Source organism: Cyprinus carpio, chromosome B5 (assembly GCF_018340385.1).
Source record: "Cyprinus carpio isolate SPL01 chromosome B5, ASM1834038v1, whole genome shotgun sequence".
NCBI classification, from domain to species: Eukaryota; Metazoa; Chordata; class Actinopteri; order Cypriniformes; family Cyprinidae; genus Cyprinus; species Cyprinus carpio.
The window spans coordinates 32,701,647-32,725,386 of NC_056601.1; the positions used below are offsets into that span (position 1 = coordinate 32,701,647).

The 23,740-nt window shown below is 35.3% G+C and overlaps 1 protein-coding gene across 5 annotated transcripts in view; it reads right to left on the reverse strand.

Annotated features, from left to right (window-relative positions):
- The window catches only part of LOC109095202 (paxillin-like), a 36,685-nt gene extending 16,072 nt beyond the window's left edge, over positions 1–20,613 (reverse strand). Inside the window, exons 1-7 of one of the 5 annotated variants that reach the window (XM_042723194.1) lie at positions 20,456–20,611; positions 6,917–6,993; positions 5,186–5,391; positions 3,504–3,711; positions 3,194–3,386; positions 2,099–2,249; positions 116–1,204 (exon numbers count right to left, since the gene is read on the reverse strand). In XM_042723194.1, the coding sequence (XP_042579128.1) occupies positions 116–1,204; positions 2,099–2,249; positions 3,194–3,386; positions 3,504–3,600 (1,530 nt within the window). In that variant the 5' untranslated portion in view covers positions 3,601–3,711; positions 5,186–5,391; positions 6,917–6,993; positions 20,456–20,611. Of the gene's footprint in view, positions 1–115; positions 1,205–2,098; positions 2,250–3,193; positions 3,387–3,503; positions 3,712–5,185; positions 5,392–6,916; positions 6,994–8,630; positions 9,339–20,455 lie in introns of those variants that run through there. The other 4 variants (XM_042723192.1, XM_042723191.1, XM_042723193.1 and 1 more) reach the window with 4 other exon arrangements.
- Positions 20,614–23,740: the final 3,127 nt, after the last annotated feature.

The window sequence follows — 23,740 nt, forward strand, 5'->3', positions numbered from 1 at the left end:
ATGTATTTGAGAAAGCATAAACAGCCGTACGTGGTTCAGCATGCTTCTCGCTCATGCTCGCTAAATTTAGGGGTGCAAATTGGAGACAGTCTGACAGAGTCGGTGTGCCTCATACTTGTCCAGAAGCGGAAAGCCTTTCAACTGCTGATGGCTGGAGAAGTGGAAGGTCCAGCGAAACATCTGACTCCTCAGGGAACGATGTAGAGTTTAAGGGGTCGTCCATCCAAGTGACATCTTTAAGGCCACCTGATGGCGTCGATTGATGAAAACATGCCAGAATGTCATCGTTCACCTCTAATGAGGCAGGAGTTCCTTCACCCAGTTTTACCGGCTCTGGTTGAGAAAGACTGGACGTCAACAGCTTGTCCAGAGCTTCCTCAAGAAGAGGCTTGGGGCAAGGAAGACTTATTCCCAATATGCCCAGTTCAAAGCTCTCAGGTTTCTCTTTGGAAGCCTTCGGAGTTAATGTTAGGGTTGAAACTGGAGGAGCGGGCAGTGAAATGGTAGTTGGCACCGGACTCTTGCTAGTAATTCCTGGCTCGGGACTTGGGCTCTTGGCAAGGGTCCCAGGGATTGGACTTTTGGTTGCTCTAACAGCTGTAATGAGGCTTGGGCTCTTTCTTACCACAACTGGAGTAGAGGTTTTAACAGTTGTTATAGGACTAGGACTTTTCACATCGACAATTCGATTTGAGCTCTTGATAACCTGTGGAGGACTGGGGCTTTTAGATATCCTTGGAGTTATAACTGGTGAGGAGGCCTTTGGTACCATAGGTGGACTTTTTTTGGTGACTGAAAAGGGACTTGAGATTTTCGGATCGACGGTCTTTGTCGAAATGACTTCACGTTTGTGTAAACTTAATGCCGGAAGGTTTGAGGTTTTTGCAGATGGTTCAGGTGATAAACAAGACTCAGGGGCTGGACTCTTTGCACTGGAAACTACCAGGAGTTTCTCCGAATAGGGCTTAGAGGAAGTGCAAAGCATCATGGAGTTGGATAGTGGAGCAACAGTTGTCGATTCCTCAACAATATGTAGTTCCTGTAAAAGTGGTGCGCAATTTGGGGAAGGCTGGGGAGGAACACTGTGGTCAGATACCTCTGCTTCTGGGATTGAAGGGAATGTGAGGTTCTCAGTCACCACAAGATTGGGAAGTTCTGACCCTTTAGTGGATAATGAGTCCTCCTTAACTGACACAGAGCTAGACTAGACAACCAACAGCAAGACGACAACAACAACAATAAAAAGAAAGTGAGGAAATCATTTGAGTAGAAACATTAAGGAATGACATGCAAAAGAGGAGGCAATGTGACAACATTCAGTCTGATTCATTATCTTACTCTAAAATACGAAAACAATGCAGAAAAACCAGTGGCCTAATGTAATGCATTATATCTCAACATGTTTGGTTTATTTAGTCATTGTAACAAAATATAAGTTGGTTTACCAACCTAAAGGCAAATATAATCACCCGGATTCCCAGATATAACATGACAACACAACAACAGCATTCCAGATTCTCTCTTTTCGACCGCAGTGTGGCTCACATCCAAGATAGATATGCTAACAAGACCTTCCTAATGCACCCACAAGAGCATGCCCTCATACAGGCATATAAACCCCTTATTCATTTTAAAGGCCTTGAATGATAATAATCTACTGTTTACTATCTGATTATCATTATCAGCACTCACATGCATGATAAATCACAACACAGCTGATACAAATGCAAAACCCAATGACAACTCATTAAAACTGCCCTTGTAAAGCTTAAAGGCAGATTATTTGCCAATAAGAATTACATAAGCACTACAAAATAATTTAGCTAATTAAACACTTGTCTATTTCAAACACACAAAATATTCCATCAGAGTGGCTTTTAATATATATATATATATATATATATATATATATATATATATATATATATATATATATATATATATATATATATATATATATATATATATATAAATATATATATAAACATTTAATTTATAAATTCAATTAATTAGCAAAGCAATGAATCACTGTTTAGGGAGATTGTTTGAAGGAAACAAGAAAAGTAATGTCATTTTTCTCTCTGTCTCCAAGACTTACATTGCTCTGAACTTTAAAGTCAGACAGTGAGGCCATGAGTTCGTCGAGTTCTCGTGTCGCTGAGGAGGCGGAGATTCTGGCCTGGTGCTGGGTGGGGGTCTCCTCCTGAACTTCTCTCAACTCCGAAACCACTGGCACTGCAGGGGCGGGTCTATTAATGTCACAAAATTAAAATGATAAATAAAAAAAAGTCCAAAAGACCACAAGGAAAATCTGGGTTTCAAAGTTTAATTTAAACTTAAAAATAAAATCTCAAGGAAAATCTGGGTTCCGACAGAAATATTAAAATAATAAAAAAAATAAAATACCAACAAAATAAAATTTCCGACAGAAATATTAAAATAATATTTTAAAGAATATTCCTACTCATTAAAAGTGGTAAAATAAATATTAAATATTAAAATTATTAAATAAAAATATTAAATATTAATAAAATATACTCTAAGAAGTTTGGAATAAATTACTTTTTTTTAAAAAAAGGTCTCTTATGCTCATCAAAGGTGTATTTATTTGATCAAAAATACAATAAAACAGTAACCTTGTTAAATATTATTTTTAACTATTTGAATATATTTTTCATAATTTCTTTCTGTAATCAAAGCTGAATTTTCTGCAAAAATATAGTTTATTCCTGTGAATTTTCAGCATCATTACTCCAGTCTTCAGTGTCACATGATCCTTTGGAAATCATTCTAATATGCTGATTATTGATAATAAGAAACGTTTCTTATTATTGTCAATGTTGAAAACATTTTTTGTTAATAATTGTTAGTAACTTATAATATTAAGAATGATTATTAACAATTAAGCACCAATAATAACAGAGCAGCAAATCAGCATATTAGAATGATTTCCAAAGGATCATGTGACACTGAAGACTGGAGTAATGATGCTGAAAATTCACAGGAATAAACTATATTTTATATAGAAAACAGAAGACTTTTTAAATGGTAACAATATTACTTTTTTATTGATTTTTTAATCAAATAAATGCAGCCTTGGTGAGCAAACTAGGCTTCTTTTTAAAAATGTGAAAAAAAAATCATAATTCTGAAAAATAAATATATAAATATTTTCAGTAGTGTGCTAGCTTACGCAGAGGCCGGCACGGAGCCCTCCAACTCATTAAGCAAGCTCTCCATACTGGGTCTGACATCATCTATCCCCTGTCCGGGTGCACTGCGTTTGGGTTTCTCTATCATAGAAGAAGGTGCTTTCACTACTGATGAGACGCCATTTTCTGGGACATAGCGGTGGGCGTTGCTGGCTGGTTTGGGTGGGTAGGTCTCTGTAAAAAAAAAACAAATGGAAAAACATCTATTGGATTTTATATACTGTCAAAGATGTGCACATGATATTTGTAGAGCTTTAGCAACCTATTAACCCTGAGGTTTGAAGCGCTCACCTTCAGTAGGGAAGGCTGGTGTGCTGTGCTGGACGGCGTTGAGCTCCAGCAGCAGACGGTCCAGCTCTGACAGGTTACTGCCCAGTGATGAGCTCATGATGGCGGTGGGGGAGTCAGTAGTCTTCTGCTTGTTAGGGAAACTATAGACGTGCTCGTCTTCAGACTGTGACACACGAGGACTGGCACTTTTGGGAGCTGAGCTGAAAAACTTGAGGAAAGAAAAAAATAAAGTTGTTTTACTTTAACTAAGCACTTTGAGAAGAGCAGAAATAGCCAAAATGGGTAAACATTATGAAACAAAAAAGTTTTGACACTGTACATCTGGGGTCTCAAGGCACCACTTTATGTAGTCTCTCAAATTAATAAATTTTTGTTAACTTTGTGTAACAAGGGTTTGGATGAAAATGTAACCTTTTGTGTGCTATGACAAAAACAACAGCATAGACTTTTGGAATTACAAGAGGTTTTTTTTTTTTTTTGCATGAGGATCAATGTATCAGTCCATCCACTTTTTGGAATATGGACCACAATGCATTTTTTTGCGATACGGCATAATTTGCCATTTAACCACAAAATCATTTTCAATTATAACACTAAAAGCACTACTTCTAAATGTTAGTCTGATAAAGAAACATGCATGAATGAGAAAAAGCATGGGCAGTGCTTTAATGTTAATAAAGACTTGTTAAATTGCAATAAGCCACAAAAAATAACTAAACAAGCTTCCTGCATTTTTTTTTCCCTGTCATGCATGACTATTGTGCATCTAGAGTCACATGTAATATGGTAAACATGGTATCATAATAATAGAAATAACAGCTACTGTCACAAATGCAACAGTCATGTTGATTTCAAAAAGTCACCAAAAGTGAAATTCGGATGGGACTGATATGTAATGACAGAACATTTATTTTGGGGTGAACTATGTCTTTAAATAATTCCTGTATTTTGATTTGGACTCTATATATAATCCAGTAGAGCAAAAAACATACATTTAAATACCCAAATGTATTCAGTGTGACAGCTATCAAAAACACCTGATGCCTTTCACAGAATATTTAAAGAAATTAAACTACAAACACATTAAAATATGACCACCTATATTCACTTATCAAAGCATTTTCGATATTGAGCAACTTAACCCACCCTGATGTGTTAATTATAACAGACATTAATCAAATCAAATTGAACAATGTACTACTCCAATGCAGTCACATACCTAAAAGCTGAAAAGCATATAATAAACTGGGCTATTTAATTATAAAACGGTTGGCCAGTGCATTACGGCTTCACACAGCCTTCCTCAGAGCACCTAATCGAACCATCTTAAAGGTGCAGCCGCGAAAACAGTCAGATTCATTCTCTCGGTCACTGCCAGAGTGGAAGGTGGTTGTGAAAAACTAAATTATCACTGTTTTTACATTGAAAGTGAACTTAGATGCTACAAATATGTATAATATGGCCCCATTCGAGAAACCCTGAATATGTTGAACCTACAGTACTTAAAGTCTCTGGAGCAACTGGAGATGAAGTGCTTTGCTCGAGGGCACAACAGAAAGTGGAACAGGCCGGCTTCTGGTATTTGTCATAAGGTTAAAGGATAACCGAGCAGACTCGTATAAAGACAAGCAGACAGCTCTGGGGATTTAAGAAACCCTACAGGAAGTAAAGGTGCCTTTTACCTGGGTTGATGAGTGCTTCGATTCTGGCTTTTCTACCCAAGATCCATTCAGTGTTTGAGCAGGAGGAGAGGCTACTCGAGGTGGGGAGGACACATCCTGATATGAGTCACTTCCTGTGGGGTAGGAATATGGCGTCTCTTCTGGCAGAAAAACAGCTTGTTTGGAAATGTGGGAGGCTGTGTTCTCCAAATCCGCGAGAAGAGCATCTGTAAAAAACAGAACAACTGAAACATTGGTTTGACTCTCAGGGATGGTTGTTTTTTTGCGCCACAAATCACTGATCAGGATGGTGAAATCACTGCAGGGGGTGTGGTGAGAGCGATAACCTCACATGTAAAGACTGCTCTGAAACAACATGCCTACAGGGATAGATTCAGCAGGACGTAAAGCGCAAAATGCATGTGCATAAATGGACACACCTCTAAATGCACACATAAAATCAATATTCAAAATCCATAAGCGCAGGAATAGAACAGAAAGCACTTACACAATCCACACACTACTATGAAAGCTTGTAAGTGACTGTCAACATCTCTGGTCTAAAAGTCCATCATTTAGTAATTACTACTATGATAAGGCTCTTTTAGATCTCGGTTGCATCATAATCTTTGCTACAGAGCGTGTCAAGCCGTGTGTACACAGGAAGTGATTGATGTCACATTGCAGCATGACAGAAGCAAAGCGACATGTCACCTTAATATATTTGTCAAACTGAACCAGTGAGCCATGATACGATAAATAATAATACTAATGAAATTCTAAAACTGATGGATATAAAAAAGGACTTTTTGCAGAATAGCAAAACAATTTTATATATAATGTGTGCATATGTTTAGAATAAAAAATATATATATTTAAATCAGTGAGCAAGAAATATTAATTCATGAATTAATTTTATTAGCTATAAATATTAATTCATAGCTACTAAAATTCAGAGGAATTTATAAATTAATCCATAAATATAAAATGCATAAACTTCAACCCAAATTACTTTTTAAACATATAACTCATAAAATATAGAGAAGATTGATTAATTAATTAATTAATAAATACAGTATAACACACAAAATTCAGAGCAAATAAATCCATAAATTTATCATAAAAATCCATTCATATAATTATTCCTAAATATAACACATAACGTTCAGAGCAAATAAATTAACAAATATTATATATATAATATATATATATATATATATATAATATATATATATATATATATATATATATATATATATATATATATATATATATATATATATATATATATATCATAAAATCCAGAGTAAATCAATCCAAAAATATATAATGCTTATATTCAGAGCATATTATTTGAAAATACATAACACAAAGTTCAGAGAGAATTAATTTATAAACATAAAGCACATAAGGTGTCTGTCATATGAAGCATCGGTTGTCAGTGTTTGGGATTTGATTTGATGGTCATTTTTGATGCTTTTCGACACACCAATCATGTCCAGTGTAGAGATAATGATAATCCAGACGTTAGGCGTTAGGTTCATCTTCTATTATACATGTTAAACAATCCTAACTCACACAAGACGAGTGCAACAAAATCATCAAACTCAACAAGCAACTTGTGTAAGCAGGTCAACTTTGGTCACCAACAAAATCACCATTACAGCCACAAACACATGAAGGCCACAATCCCAAAGAAGAAACAACCAGTTAAAGGCAAATAACAGGAACGGAGTGAAGCTGGTTACTTACACTGTGAGCGGGACAGACAGAAACGCCCTGCTGAGCTCGGTGTCTTTACCTTCGCACTTTATCTCAGACAGGAGGAGCTACGACAAAGAGTGGAAAAAACAGATAGGATAAGGATGGAATATCAAAGAGAGAAAGAACGATCTAGACAGAAGAGGAGAAGAGAGAGGACAAGGAACACGGAGCAGTTTGAGACAGGACAAGTATCGTAAACTCTTCTGCGTTCAGTAGCAGTGACTGTGGAGTCCTTCGAGGGAAGGGCGGGCTTCTGTTTTTCGACAGGTGCTAACTTTAACTTCCCCTCCACATTCCAGATACTAAAAATGCTGCAGTATATAACCTGCCTGCAGCTGTGTACAGGTCACTAATCTGGTCAAGCCAGATAACTTTAGGATCACGATTATGTCGTCTGCCAAATAAATGTGAACATTATTTACAACAGCAAGGACTGCAAGACATTGAGACATGAATCTGATCATATCTTGACTGTGTTCAGCACTCGGCCTGATGAGGGAGTGGCAAAGGAAACATTAACTCATATTTCTCTCTCGCTCTTTCTCCAGTCCTCTCTACTGTTTCTCTATCTACATCCATTACACTGATTATTGCAATCACTCTTCCTCACACTGAAAAAAAAAATGATAGTCCATTTTTAAATACTGTCATCCTTTACTAAACCAGCTTCTTTCTTCTGTTAAACATAAAAGAGGGTATTCTGAAGAACATGGGTAACCAAACAGTTGACTTTACGATGCTATGGAAGTCAATGGAGACCAAGAACTGTTTGGTTACACACATTCTTCAAAACATGTTTTGTGTGTGTGTTCAGCAGAAGAAAGAAATTCATAAGATTTGGAACAACTTAACGGTGGATGAATTATGATGGAATTTTTATATTTGGCATCATATAGCATTAGGCATCATATCAAATCATTTGACAAAAAAAAGGCTGTATCACTTTTTTTAAGCAAAAAATATGATTACTGGATTAGTGACAATTTCTAGTCACTGAAACATGCATGGTTGGAGATCCAAATTCTTAAAAGTCCAAATCTTTCCAAGTTTTATGACCATGGGGACTATTTTCTGATAAACATCTTAATATAAGCCAATTCTAAAGAATAAAAGCCTCAAAAACACCTTTGTCTTTGCTTGCTGCCAAATTAGGCCACAAGTTACTGCTGTATATGAGTAACAAAAACTATAAATAGAAAATGGAAGCATAACTGTATATATTCTTCCTTTTTTCTATCAACTGTATATGATCATGCCACTAATAAACGAAGCAAAAATTGAAACCGCTGAACTTTTTTTTGTTGGTAAAAATCATATAATTATTACCCCCCCTTTTTTTTTTTTACAGTCAATTGTCTGTAACTTCTGAGTACTCAGTTACTCATGTCCATCCATTAGTATTTATTACTAAGTCTTACTAATGTAAATGTTTCTGTTGTCATGTCAGCTGTGTATGCATGTATGTACCAAGAGCTCCTTAAAAAACACAACAAATTCCTTGTGTGTTTGCACATACTTTGCGGATAAAGCTAATTCTGATTCTGATCCTCATCACAAAGGAGCAAAACCTCAAAAATGACAGTGTCAGAATGAAAACCCACAGACCAGTCAGCCATATCTGTAAACATATGTGCTAACAAAGATTCTGGGAACTAAAATACACGCATTAACCTAACTCAGAGACAATAAGAGCCAATCCTACCTCCCCCTGTCACCCACTCCGGGTCGGGGATCATGTATGTCCCGTCTGAATCAGTTGTGCCGGTCGTTCCCAGAGCGGCATGTGTGTCTGACGGCTTAAACGCAGCTGAATCTGGGGCTGGATGTGGGTCAGGAGCAGATGTTAATGAGGAGACTTGTACGGATGGAGTGACTGAATCCATTTCTAAAGCCGAAACTAAAACAGAATCAGAAATCGCCTGCAAATCTAACATATCATCCACAGCATCTGCTACCGAAGCTGACAGAGGTACGAAATCGGCTGAATCTGGTGACGTCTTCTCTGGCGAAGCTGACATATCGGCATCATACGTCGGCTCTTGGGCCCGTCCCGCTTCTGGTGTGAAATCCTGCATATCGAATTCCCAAAAATCCTTGTCGATCTCCTCTACAGCTAATGCTGATGAAGTTTCTCCATCCATCGAGGAACAAAAAAGGAACCACACCCGAAGAAATTGAGCACAGGATCCGGAAAAGTCTGGAGTGGGATGAGGAAAGGAAGGGTCGTTCCCGTTCCAAAGCATTCAAAACATTCCACTGGGCTCGTTTATGTATACAGCCAGCAGCTCGCTAGATAACACTTTCTCTCAGGGGGATTTGCTTACATAAGCTATGGACACTATGCAAACCCATATATGACCACGTTTTAGGGTCTACAAAAAATACTACGGGGTTAAACATTCCCAGACATTATCTAGGAAGAAAATTATTCTGAAAAAGAGCGAGCAGAGGACCGTTATTCCTTTAAAAGACTTTACAGGATGCCACTTATTTAAACATCGTTTATCACTGAAAACTCATCAGACGAGTTCTGCCCGGCTTCAGAAGAGGGACAGCCCACTTAAATCAGTTATCATCTGTACAAATCAAGCCAATAAGGGCCAGTCATCAAGGTTTCTGCAGGATTTATAAAAAGTTACATTTTTAAGACCAAGTAAAGAAACCGTAAGGAATGAATTGAATACAACGGTTTAAAAAAAAAAATCAACTTTCAACTTATTACTTTTACAAAAAGAAAGCTTACGGCTTGGATAGCTATACTTCCAACTACTAGAATATGAGAATAAGCGCTTGAGAGCGCTTCTTTTCAGTTGAGATGCTGTGATATGGTTGCTGTGATATAGCGGATGCATTGTGACTGAAATGTTTCTTCAAACATCATTTTTCATAATATCGAGGCAGTCCAGGAATTCCATCTGGTAAAGAAATGAATATTTGGAGACAAGCGATAGTCAATTCACCATTGTTGTTCAGTCGTAGTACAAGCAGGGTGTGACGGTTGGTCGGTGTAGTTTTAGTCCCGCCCTCCTCCACTGTGATTGGTTAGCTGACCAAAAACTAACAGTGACGAGCTCTGCGTTTTACCCACCCAAACTTGGACATTCTTCAATGAAAAGTGATGAACGCACAGCGCTCCGTGTCAAATAAATGCTCACGACTCATCACAACCCTGCCGTTTTAAAAATGCATTGCTCCCATTGAAAACAATTGAAAAAATATGGTAGCCTAGGTAAAAACTGCTTTGGTGGACACAGCCTAAAATTTACTGATCCTTCTGATTTTCTGAAAATAATTAAATAAATTAACATGCAGTCAGTTTTTCTAAACATCTTGTATTTTGTCAAGTAAGTATTTTGTCCTTAGAAGCAATGGTTGTGTTTGCATTGGTACATTTTAGTTTGAGACTCGGCCTCCAACATTTACGACTCTATTACCATCTCGAGCATCAAAACACACGCATGCTGTAGAGAAAAAGATGTAATGTCCCTTGAAATTAAGCATTTGTGACAGAGTCAAAATAAGGATAGAAAATGATCACTTTTATAAACATAACCTCCAGATATATAATATAAAGATCTAAAAAAGCATTTTATGACTTCTTTAACCAGTTGGCTCTATGCTATTGCTAAGCGAGCTTGTTAACCAAACAACTTAATGATTTTTAGTTTTGGCAACATTATTATGATGTAGGGCTGTACGGTAGCATGATACAAATCCTGGCCATGATATAAAGCATCTATTAACAGATATTTTTCTGTATTACGGTATATATATCCACACATATACAGAGCGCAGTACTACTTAAAAGCGATAAAGAAAAATTTCTATAGTATTTCTACATCGCTACTGTTAAATAGTCCAACTGCACATGAAAAAAATTCTTCTTCTTCATCTTTCTTCATCTAAGCTGGTTGGCTGGTCTTAGCTGGTTTAAGCTGGAAGTAGCTGGTTTTGCTGGTCTCCCAGGCTGACCAGTTAAGGAAGTGGCCAAAACCTCTCTAAAACCAGCCTGCTGACCAGCTTTGACCATCTGTATTGAGTAACTTATATTTTGGCAAGTTACACTGAAGTGCACTGCCAATGCAAATATAACTGTAGCATAACTTCACGCTGACACAACCTCCTCTGGCACGAACGTCTGTAAACAGTGAACATCTCTTGTTTAACATTTAAAACATTCAAACAGTGGTAAGAAGAGAAGGAATCACTCAATGGACTGGGATTATAAGTGGAAAACAGTGACTATGCATTGCATAAAATGATGAATAATAGAAACCGGAACTATTTTATTACACATCATTTCACAGTCCACCAAATTCATACGCCATATGTCATTAAATCAATATACAAAGCTGGAAATACAAACTGCTATTTCTTTGCCTTGAGGGCTCGTTATTATTGCCTATTTCATAATCCATCTATCTCCATTCACATGTATACTTGTACGTCTCCTTCTGGTCAACAAGTAGAAGTGCAGGAAACACCTTAAAAATGACTCCTACAACTCACTCCAGTCTACACTACAAGAAACTCAATCTGCACACACAGATCAAAACTAAAGAGTCTGATGTTGGTCATTTCTCAGAGTGAAATATAGAGTTCTCGACTCCAAAGTCCTGACCTTCATAGGTTTGAGAGCACCGGGGTGGTTGAGCCAAGGAGGGAGACCCAAGACCCCCACGCTAAAATAAGAGCCTCCAGTCTTAAACCTGCCATGGAGAGTCAATGAAATACATCCCATGCTGTAAAACCTGATAGAGCAGAGGGAGTAAAACATTAATAACCCAAAATTCTTGAGCATTCTGTTCTTGACATGTGACACCTTGCAAGAATGAGGGCGAGTATCTTGATTACACAGCGAGGAAATGTCACAATCTGTTTTTCCATCACAACAGAGCAAACGTAGTGAGGCAACAAAAAGACTGTCAGGGAATCACACAAAAACACCAAAACAGACATGAAGCAGAATGTTGAAGATGCTTATAAAAAAAACTGATGCTTCCATTCACAATCTGTGTATTATATTGACATTATAAGATGTTAATTTAATTCACACACACACACACACACACACACATATATACAGTATGCATATTTATCTATTTTTATATTATATAAAATTTTAATAGTTATAATAATATTTAACATTTTAATAAAGTTTATTAATCAAAAAGCAAGTCTAATTAATTAAAACCATGAAACTTATACATTTTCACATAAATTTAATAAAAGTTTAACAAATAAACCATATTTTTTATTGTTACAAAATTCTGTGTTTTATCATGTCTAATTATCTGAATCCATAAAACAACTTAATTTATTCATTTTTTTCTTAAAGAAGCCTTATGATTTTTCCCCCTCAAAAATTCTGTGTTGAGTATTAAAAAAATTCTGGTTATCAAATAAAGTCATGAACCATTAATTTCATTTCTCTTTTAATTACTGAAAATTAAGCAAACTTTTATTGGCAAACAAAGGGGATTTACTATTAAAATTAAAACATGGAAGAAATGTGTGATTATTCCTTAAAAAATAATGTTCGTTTCATTTTAGTAGTAGTAGTAGTAGGCTATATACATTCCACTGAAAAATAGACCAGACTTTTATTTTGACGGGTTGCCATGAATACCTTTACTGTTCTGTGTATGTGATATGAGGCTAGTTTTCCTCAAATCAAACAGTCAGAAGCTCATGAAAGCTCTCTCAGAGCAGTTCTGGAGATGTTGTTCATGTGTTTACGTCCTCATTTAGAGAGATGACAGAAGCCATTCTCGCACTGTATAATGAAAACAGACCCTTCTCAGCCGCTCCAGCAATGGACACATCCCAGAAAACTATCGGCATGGATTTTTGCCGATAACCGATTGTTCCCGCAATCAACTATCAGTGCCGATTAATCGGCAAAACCGATACATCGGTCGACCTCTAAAAAATATATTCTCAGATACTCCAATTGAGCAAACATTCAACGTTGGCCTGTTAATTACTTAAAAGTGCTGTTCCTCGATAGAGATCGTGTCCTCTGGCTCCTCTATATTTAAGGCTGTATGTTTTTTAATTATGATTCTGTCAGAGAGACGCCATATGGGACCAATTACCAGCTCTGAGTCAAACACACAGACAGAAAGAGAGAGCGACAGTCCGGTATCATTATCAAACTGCTATTTATACTAGCGGACCATCTCATTAATAAACTGAGAGTTACAGTATAAGTCACAGTTAATCTAAAATGATAGCCTTCTCATGAGAAGAATCTGCTGCAGGCTACAGTACATTTGTGTTACTTGTGGAAAAGATCTTGAAATTAACCAGAAACCCATGATGAAGAAATGCAGCTGATGACACAGATGTGAAGTCATAACGTATGTGGTCATACGGAGGAAGTGAACACACACAGACAGGCAGTGACTCCGAGTCGAAGAACAAAAGATCCATGCTGAACATCGGCAGACAACAACACAGCTCTTCTGACTTATCTAAAAACATGACTAAGTTGTTACTGGCCACTGTGATTGTGATTTTCACTCCTAAAAAGGAATTCTTTAGCAATGTTGGTTAATGGAAACTTAAACATTTTCTTAATTTCCTCATTTTCTCATAAAATAAATTGAAATAAAATAAAATAAAATAAAATAAAAAAGTACTAAATAAATACAAAATATAAAAGAAAAGAAAAAGATTAATGACAAAACAAAATAAAAAGTACAAAACAAAAATAAAATACATAATATAAATAAACAAAACAAACAAAAACAAAAACTAAACTAAACACAAAATAAAAAAATAAAATAAAATCATTAGATAGGAAGTCAAAGAACATGTGAAGTAGTTACTGTTCCAGAGAAAACAAGAGCTCAGGCCCAAACTATCTCCGACTGCAACCTATGGGATCCAAGGAAATAACGTAAAGAATTTGTAAGTGGTTAAGCACATGCTACCCAGCCTTGGTCACAATATGCCTGGGATTCAAAGCCTAAACCTACAGATCAGACAAGACACATTCAGCATCACGCATACAGACATGTGACCTGAGAGTTACTGTACGGTCAACGAGAAAAGCACAAAGACGGAACAGGAGAATAAATGTGCAAGTCTCTACTTAACATTCCTGCATCCAGCCGTTCTCCCATGAGCTTTCTCGCCCTCCCCATCCCTCTGTCTCTATATCTGATGGGCAGAAAGGTGTGCTGGGAATTCCTCAGATGCTTTGGCCTGTTTAGACTCGTGCAGAACATCTCTGATCATCATGTCACATGCATCACTTAGATTAAAGTCAGGGAAAATGCAAAGCCAATTCTGGGCATAGAAAGCATTTACAGAGTAGCCCAGTAATTATCCTGAGAGAAGGACTTGACAGAGGCGTGTAAATTTATCTAACTAGGTTAACAGAGATATCCAACATTTGCATGTCGGTTGTGCTGTATGCTGATGAGATGCATTTCATTTCTTTTGAACCGGTTTAAATGACGAATGACTCATTGAAATGCAGTCACTTGGTCATCTGGAAAAAACAACTACATGGAAAAAACAGGAATGGCGATATTTGTTCTCTAAAGAAAGCATTTCCAACTATATTTAGCACAGACCAGAGCATACTATTGCCACAAACTATACAGCATGTGTTCAACACAACATAAAAATAAACCTTTTAACAAGAAAAAATAAATAAGAACGTATTTACAATATTTAAGAATATATATATAGAGAGAGAGAGAGGGTCGTCGTGATTTTACCAAGTAAGACATGTTCCTGGATCAACACCTTTTGATGATCCTGGATCAACATTATTGTCCAAAAATATAGACTTAACCCAATCCCTACCCCTAAACCTAACCCTACCCATAATTTATTCTTAAAATCAGTGGGAAATGATAGCTGATTAACAAGGGTGAGGAAGAACCTAGCCCTGATTGTATGACTGAAAAGTTATATCTCAATTCTGATTGGTTGATTGTAATGTTCTTCCAGGATCAACAATGATGTTGATCCAGGAACATGTTGTACTTGGTGAAATCACACTCACCATATATATATATATATATATATATATAGAGAGAGAGAGAGAGAGAGAGAGAGAGAGAGAGATAGAGAGAGAGAGAGAGAGAGAGAGAGAGAGAGAGAGAAAGAAAGAAAGAAATATATAATATTGAAAGGAGAAAAATATATATAATATTTGAGAAACAAAATAAAAAATTTTTTATTTATTTTCCCCTCATATTTATTTTTACTCCTTTAACATTATATTTATTTTTCTTCTTAAAATATTATAAAAAAACACACATAAAAAGGAGAAAACAAATATACTAAATATAACAAATAAATAATATAATGAATAAATATGTAAAGAGAAAATAAAATATTTTAAGGGAAAATAATCTATATAATATTACAGGAAAAAAATATATACATTTAAGGAGAAAAAACAATAAATATACACATATATTTTTACTTTTCAATAAATAATGTACTAATGTATTTTTTTTTCTACTTAATCTATCTTGCCTTACAACATTACTTAAAATAATAAATGTATCAAATGAGAAATTGATAAAAAGACTTAACTGCTCAGTAAGGCATCTCAAACACAAAACCTACTGTTTATCACAACACAGAATGTGGTATTCACAACAAGACAAGATAAGCTTTCAGCTGTGAGAAAGTAGTCAGCTAAGTGTTGAATAGGATGCCTTGCAAATAGGTGATGCTCTAATAAATTCAAGTTAATCTGAGTCTGAAAGTCATTCACAGCACAAAAACACAGAATAAAGCTATACGAGGAAGATAAAATGATCACATTCTCTCACCATAACACATACAAATACGTCACAGTTTGGAACTGTGCATTTTACCATGAAGCCTCTGTGTGTGTGTGTGTGTGTGTGTGTGTGTGTGTGTGTGTGTGTGTGTGTGTGTGTGTTCAAGTTGGAGTGTTTCACCATTCACCAAACACTCAGTGTTTACACATCACAACCAAACGCTCTTTCCCAGAAAAGGAACCGTCGCGAGAGTGTTTGCAATGTGACTAACAGTCACCAAGGGAAGTTCATACAGTCTCATCCAGAACAACACATCAACATTAGTCTGCTTTAAAACAGTGACTGTAATTGTAACAGTAATTCTAACGCTTTTTCTTAGAATTGCAAATTATAAATAAAACTCAAATTGCAAGTTATAATCTCTGAATTGTGAAGAAAGTCATAATTGTGCAAAATAAACTCGCATTTGTGAGAAAAGTCTTAATTGTTAGATAAAAAATCCAGTACTGTCAAATGATTAATCACGATTAATAGCATTCAAGATAAATGTTTTTGTTTACATAATATATGTGTGCGTACTGTGTATATTTATTAGGCCTATGTATATATAAATACACACACATGCATGCATATATTTAACAAATATTTTGTATATATATTAAATACATTTATATTAAATTATATAATATAAATATATACATGTAAATATTTTCACTTCACAAAACAAAAAGTTTTTTATTTTGTCCTTTTCAGAAATCCCCATGCACTTTCATCATATGGAAATGAGATGCTTAGACATTCTGCTAAACATCTCATTTTGTATTTCACAGATTAAGTGTGAGAAATTAGGAACTTTCTTTTTTAGGTTAGCTTTCTTTGACTCACATACAACACATCACCATACCGCAGTGTTGCATCTTAATGCATGCAGCAAACTCAACGGTTGCGTGCTAATGTGCTCATTCTCCATGTTTTGAGTTCAAACCACAGTTTAGCCCTACAAACATCAGCAAACTCACAGAGCATCTGAGATGGTTTAGGTCAGACATAAAAGAATGCTTAATTACACACAATCCTTTCTGATTCTCACCAGATCATTTAGATAAATGCCATCTTGTGCACACAAGGGTGGAGTCGGTGGACCAGGTTAAACATCCAGGCCTTGATCATACAGACTATTACCATCTAGCTTGGACTAAAACTGAATGACAGCTCACTCTTTAACCCAATTACTGGACAAAAACATATTCAGTGTTTGAGAACATTTAAACATTTGAGAACATAATCATGAATAAAGTAAAAACAGTAATATTGTGAAACATTTTTACAACTTAAAAGAACTGTTTTCTATATGTTAAAATGTAATTTATACCTGTGATCAAAGCTGAATTTTCAGCATCATTACTCCAGCCAACATTGATAGTTATAAGAAATGTTTCTTGAGCGGCAAATCAGATATCAGGCTGATTTCTAAACGATCATGTGACACTGAAGACTGGCGTAACAATGCTGAAAATCCATCTTTGATCGCAGGAATAAATTACATTTTAAAATATATTCAAACAAAAATAATTTTAATATCAAATCATATTTTTTTATCAAATAAATCCAGCCTTGTTAAGCATATAATACTACTTTCAAAAAACAAAAAAAACAATCTTTAATACTCCTAATATTTGAACGGCAGTGTAATCTGATTAGCTGCGATGAATCAGACTCCTCTACATTAAGAGATGCACACAGACAGATGTGTTTGTTGAAGCACATCACATTAACTGCCTCAGGGAACAATACACTGCAAAGGTTTTTTAGGTTCAAGCGGTCCTCCACAGCCCACAATGCATGCTTATGGTTACAGGAGAGGCCTGGCTAAAAAAAAACGCTCACACCTGTGATCTCAGTGCCGAGGAGAAAGACACCACTGTTTGTGTACCATTTAGGACACAGTCGAAGCAAGCCTGATTAGATGAGGTGAAAGTGAAAGTCAAGTCAACAGGAGACTTATTACTTTCTTCATGCACACTCTTGGTCTTATTGTGCACAGTTTGCACAGAACAAAAGCAATTGAATTCAACAAGTAAGATCCGCACACCTCCATTGCTGTTGAATATTTGTGCAGAGATCCACTTGAAATGGTTTTGGAATTAGATTAAAATCTAGAAGAAAGCCAAAATATTAAATGTCATGGATGTAATTCCCTATTTTGTGGGTCAAAATGACAATTTTTACCTGAGATTTGGAACCAAATTGCAGGAAGGGGAAAATTACTTTAGAAAGATGGCAGTATCATTATTTTATTTCTACACAGAGATTGTCAGGTCTATTAGAAAAATCCATTGACTTTAGCGATCCTTGTTGCATTAAATGCCAATGGTGACAGTTCAAAAATGGAAATAAGCACTGAATGCTTGTAACTCAAAAATATATCGTAATATCCTTTTGGATGTTGGTTATTACCATACCTAACTAAATTATTAGATAGAAAAACAAAAATAGTGACGAAATAATGACCAAAATATGTCATGGATGTATATTTACAGAGTAATCCACTGTTTTGTGGGTCAAAATTACCATTTTCACCTTAGATTTGGAACCAAATTGGAGAGGGGGAAACTTCTTTAAGTCTGAATGCTTGTAACTCAAGAAATATTAAAGACATCTCAATATCATTTTGGATGCTGGCTCTTAACAATCTTTTCTCTTGCTGCTGTATCTTAATTTTTAGGCCCCATATGGTTCAGTTCCAGAGATACTGGAATCTTAATGTGGCTTCATGAGTAAATTATTAAATTTTACACATTAACAAACCCCAAAATTTTTGACAGAGAAGTTTCTGAAAATTGGATGATTTGGCAGAGGATGACCCAAAAGTATAATCAAATTCCAGCAAAGTCTAGCAATGAAAAGTCACTTGAGATGACCAGCTCCTGTGTTCAGTAAGAGAACAGACGAGACGGACACTAAAGCGATGTCAGGATGACACATATCACTGCTAAATATAGGCTTGTGTGTTTAAAGACTGAAGCTTTGCCCAGCGTCTTGACTCATTTCATGAAAAGAATTCTTTCTGTCTAAAATCACATGACGATTAGCTCATGCAAGACTCTTTAGTTGCAATACGACACCCAAACTTGCTCTAGTGAAACACACTGGACATGAGACAATAGCTACAGTACATCTACATGCAATAAAACATGGTTGTGTAAAAACCTCGATCTGAAAATTTCTGGTTGATTAAAAAAAGACAGTGGCGCAGATCTTAAAATCTGTTAAAAAGCAGAATAGTCATGTTAATCAATGCATCGGACACTTTTCATCAGCCTAAATGTTGAGAACGCAATGCATAGGCTACATCTGTTGAGTTATGAAGTACGTTCTGATGCATTTCAGAATGCAACAATGGCACAAAATCGAGCTTGTGAAGCATTTGAGGTTGCATCTATACAAACCTAGAAAAATCAATGCACGTAAACACTAGCTTTCATCAATAAAGACATCTTGCAAGCATTCCCTCTAGCTACGATAAAAATCTCAATATGCATGCTTTATGCAAGACTGTTCTAACATACAACAGTTTAATCTGATGTGTAAAGTTGAAGTACAACACTAAATACACATTAACTGGTTTACTCCCCACGTAGCATCAGAAATGAACTTAACGGACAATATTCATTTTCAATGGCAACTTTTACATTTATGAGTGCATTTTTCCATTGTCGTCCGTAAATGTCAAACTTGTTCCTTTCAAACTAATTTCTAACAAAGTAAACTGAAGGCAACACTTGACAAGCCTAGATAAAAAATGTAATTAAATTAGTCAAAAAGAGTCACCAAATATATCTAATAAAAAGAGGAATGCACCGTATCTAAGGCCATTTTGTTAGTTTAATTTTGGCATTTTAGCCGCCAGTCCTGGTTTATTTCTGACCCTGCTCCCACATTCATGTCTAAACTCTCTGAGCTAAACAAATGCTCGCGATTCGTCTTGGAACATAACTTTACTAAACAACATGTCACTCATGAAAACTCCACTCAACAGCCTCAAGGCAGTAATACTGAGATGAGCGAGATTAGGCTGCAGCTCATTTTCTCATTGCCTTGGGCAACAAAGTCAACAAGTTACAACATCAAGCTGAAGATTATGGGATCAACTGTCTCTCAGTACACTACCCCTACTAGTTAATTGTCAACATTAACAACTACTAGTTTTGAAATAAAAGTGTCCTGCAAACCCATGTGTGCCGATTCCTCCATTAAAGTCAATGCAATCACATGCACACTATAAAAACCAACAGAAAGTTTTAGGTACGTAGCCTATTTGTGAAGTTTTTTTTATGTTGGGTGTAAAATGACACATTGTTGTTTTGTTGACACATTGCAGAAGTTGCAATAAAAAACAACTAGACGGGAACTATGCACAATAATCAGCAACAAAAGAATGCTCTGCACTTCTGCATTTAAGGACAAATATAAAGCTCAAAGCGGCATTGCGCTAGTAAGAGTCTGGTATTAATCAAGGGAAGCCGCTGTAAAGAATGAATCAGTCGGAGTCCTGCAACACTGCAGCATCAACACACAACACCAAAACAGCTGGAATACATGAATATAACGCGTGGGAGCAGCTTCAAACAGGCGTCCAGCGGCGCGAGTCGCGCTGACGTTGGCAGCGGCTCCATCCGCTTCTACAGCGTCAATCCAGCGCTCTAGCGTCGCGTCAAACTTATTCTTTCGCGATGATCCGATGTCAAACGTCAAAGCGGCTCGTACTCACCTAAGTCGTCCATGTTTCACGGTGGTTCTGACTCGGGAACGGGAGCAGAAGCCCGTGATTTACCGCGAGGCGATGTTTCGTGTCTCGTGCGCGCTCCGCAATCGCACGCGGAGAAGTTTTTAACTCAAGTGCACGAGCTGCGCGAGCCCGAGGTGAGTCGAGCACGCGCAGCGCTCGCTCACTGACCCACAGTACAGAGATGGATTAGGAAAAGCGCATAAAACTATGAAAAGATGATGCAACTGTTGCAAAGACATAATAACCAAAATTTACAAATAATTATAACTGGTGCTAACATTTAATTTGATAGGCCTGCTATTTGTTCACACACACACACACACACACACACACACACACACACACACACACACACACACACACAATTAATTTAGAAAATATTAACAATTATAATAATGAGTGCTAATATTTAATTAATTTAATTTATAAAAATAATATAAGCATGGTAATAAAATATTACTGGTAATATATAATATAATATTTAGCCTATGTATGAATGAAATACTAAAAGTAATTATATTTAATTTCATTTCATTTTAATATGTGTGAATCTGAAAGACAAAAAAAATAAACTTTCAATTGATGTATGATTTGTTATGATAGGACAATATTTGGCCGAGATACAACTATTTGAAAATCTGGAATCTAAGGGTGCAAAAAAAAAAGTTGTCCCAATGAAGTTCATAGCAATGCATATTACTAATTAAAAATTAAGTTTTGATATATTTACGTTAGGAAATTTATAAAATATCTTCATGGAACATGATCTTTACTTAATAACCTATAACTTAATAATGATTTTTGGCATTAAAGAAAAATCAATAATTTTGACCCATACAATGTATTTTTGGCTATTGCTACAAATATACCCAAGTGACTTAAGACTGCTTTTGTGCACCAGGGTCACATATAATTACCTTAGATATAAGAATATAATTAGGCCTGAATAAATATTACAATACAATAATAATGGGTTCTAATAGTTAATTTTAGAATAAAAATATACAAACAATACATGGTAATAAATTCATACATATAATATGTAAATATTTAACATTAAATATTTAAATAATATATAATACTACAATAAAATAATTTAACAAGTAATAAAACAACTACTAATTGTGATAATATTTATTGTAATAATGCAATTATTAAACTTATATTAAAACAAAACATGCAATAATATGCAAATGATGATAATGATAATAATAATAGCCAAATATAAAATAATGATTATAGAATTATATATAAACTAATAATATATAAATGAAAAATAAACAAACAAAAATAAATAAAACATTTATTTAGATGAAGTGTGTGTGAATACACCTCATCAAAATACTAATAAATACATACAAATTGATTTAGCATTTTTTTTAATTACAAAATATTATCACAAACATAATTTGATTGAAGTTATGCATATATGTGCAGTATCTGCATGAAGTCGTGGCAATCATATGTGTTTGATGAAGCAGTTGGGTGAAGCTGTCTTTGCTTTCCCATGTGTTTAACTCAGTTAGACTGCATTAATAGCACACACATGAAGTCTCATGCAATGCCTCGTCAACTTATTCAGAATCAGCACTGTTCTTATGGTGGATCATCCAGTGCACAGTTACACAAATGACAACAGATAGGCTATACGGTGAAGATCAGACTGTTATCATCTGTAGTGCTTTCTGCTGTGTTGAGGGTGAAGACTGTGTGTGTTGGTGTGTGCGGCTCCAGTGGCTATCATTAGACACTGGGATATCCCATGTTTCAACAGCTGTGAACAGGCTGCTGAAAGCTTCAGGCTCTTTGGGAATCTACTGAACACACTCTAAATTCACACGTTCATGTCTTTGGTGAAGTGAGCGGCGGTCACTGCGCTGCAGGGGAACCGCGTGAGGAATGTAAGGACATCTGTGTTTACCATGGGCTATTCCTGCTCTCCAAAACAAGCACACTTCAATACTGAATTAATGCAGGATTTACTACTTAGAACTGCTTTCTTTTATGCAATTAATAATTAATTAAATCAACAATAATACACAAAGAAAAAATATATATATATTATATAATTTAATATATTCTATTTTAATTAATATTATTTTATTTTTTTTTTATTATTTATTTTATTTTATTTTATTTTATTTTATTTTATTTTATTATTTATTTTATTTTATTTTATTTTATTTTTTATTTTATTTTATTTTATTTTAATTAATACTTTCATTTACCAAGGGTGCATTAAATTCATCAAAGGTGACAGTAAAGACATCTATAATATTACAAAACATTTCTATTTTGTTTAAATGCTGTTCTTTTGAACTTTCTATTCACAGTTTCCACAAAAATATGAAGCAAACAAGACTTTCAAAAACACACTCTTTCACCATGTTGACTGGTTTGGTCAGCCACAGTATTTCTCTTTTCCATTATTTCATCAGACTAGCATAGCATTGGGTTCAGAATGTAAACTAAGAAAGAAAGCAAGAAAAACATTTCAGTTTTTTTCTACTTCAAAATTTCAGTTTCTTTGTAATTATTTGTGAAATTTGCTGTTTTAAAGTAAATTCTAAAAAGCAGTTTGTTTTAACAATAATTCAAAAGTTAAATATTAAAAAATTATTACTATAAAACAATAATTCAATTAAAAATAGCAGTTAAAAATGATTATTAGCATTTAAAAATAATGATTAAAAAATCATTAAAAACCAAAATGAAGCTGGTTAAGTTACTAATGTTTCAGTCAAGATGTTAGATTTTTAGCAGTAATTATCTGTTGCACAATAATGTGAGATTCACAGTAGCTTGCGAAATATTTCGACATCCACAGTACATTGATTATATCAGAGTTTAGTCACAGTTGTGTTTTCCTCACCACAATCTGCCTGCACTGTAGGAGTTTGGTGAGGCACAGAAAGGCCTGTGTCTGGTTTGGTATAACCTCATCAATATGTTTTGCAGAAAGACTCCAATAATGTGCTATAGACACTTCTCAGCTACACACACTGTTTTCAGGACAGCAAAGGCCTGAATACAAAGCAGAAGAAATGTTCTAATGACATCATATTGTGTGTAATGATTTAAAATGCCAGGAAATCTCATAATTTCACAACTGCTGAAGCCAACTGGATGAGCAACAAAACTATCTGAGCACCAGAGCGCAGCTGACTGGCTTCACAAAAACATCTACACAATGACCCGGATCAGTGTGAACCTTCTCAGACAGAAGAAAGAAACGTATAAATGAACAATGAAAGGGCTATTAAAAGC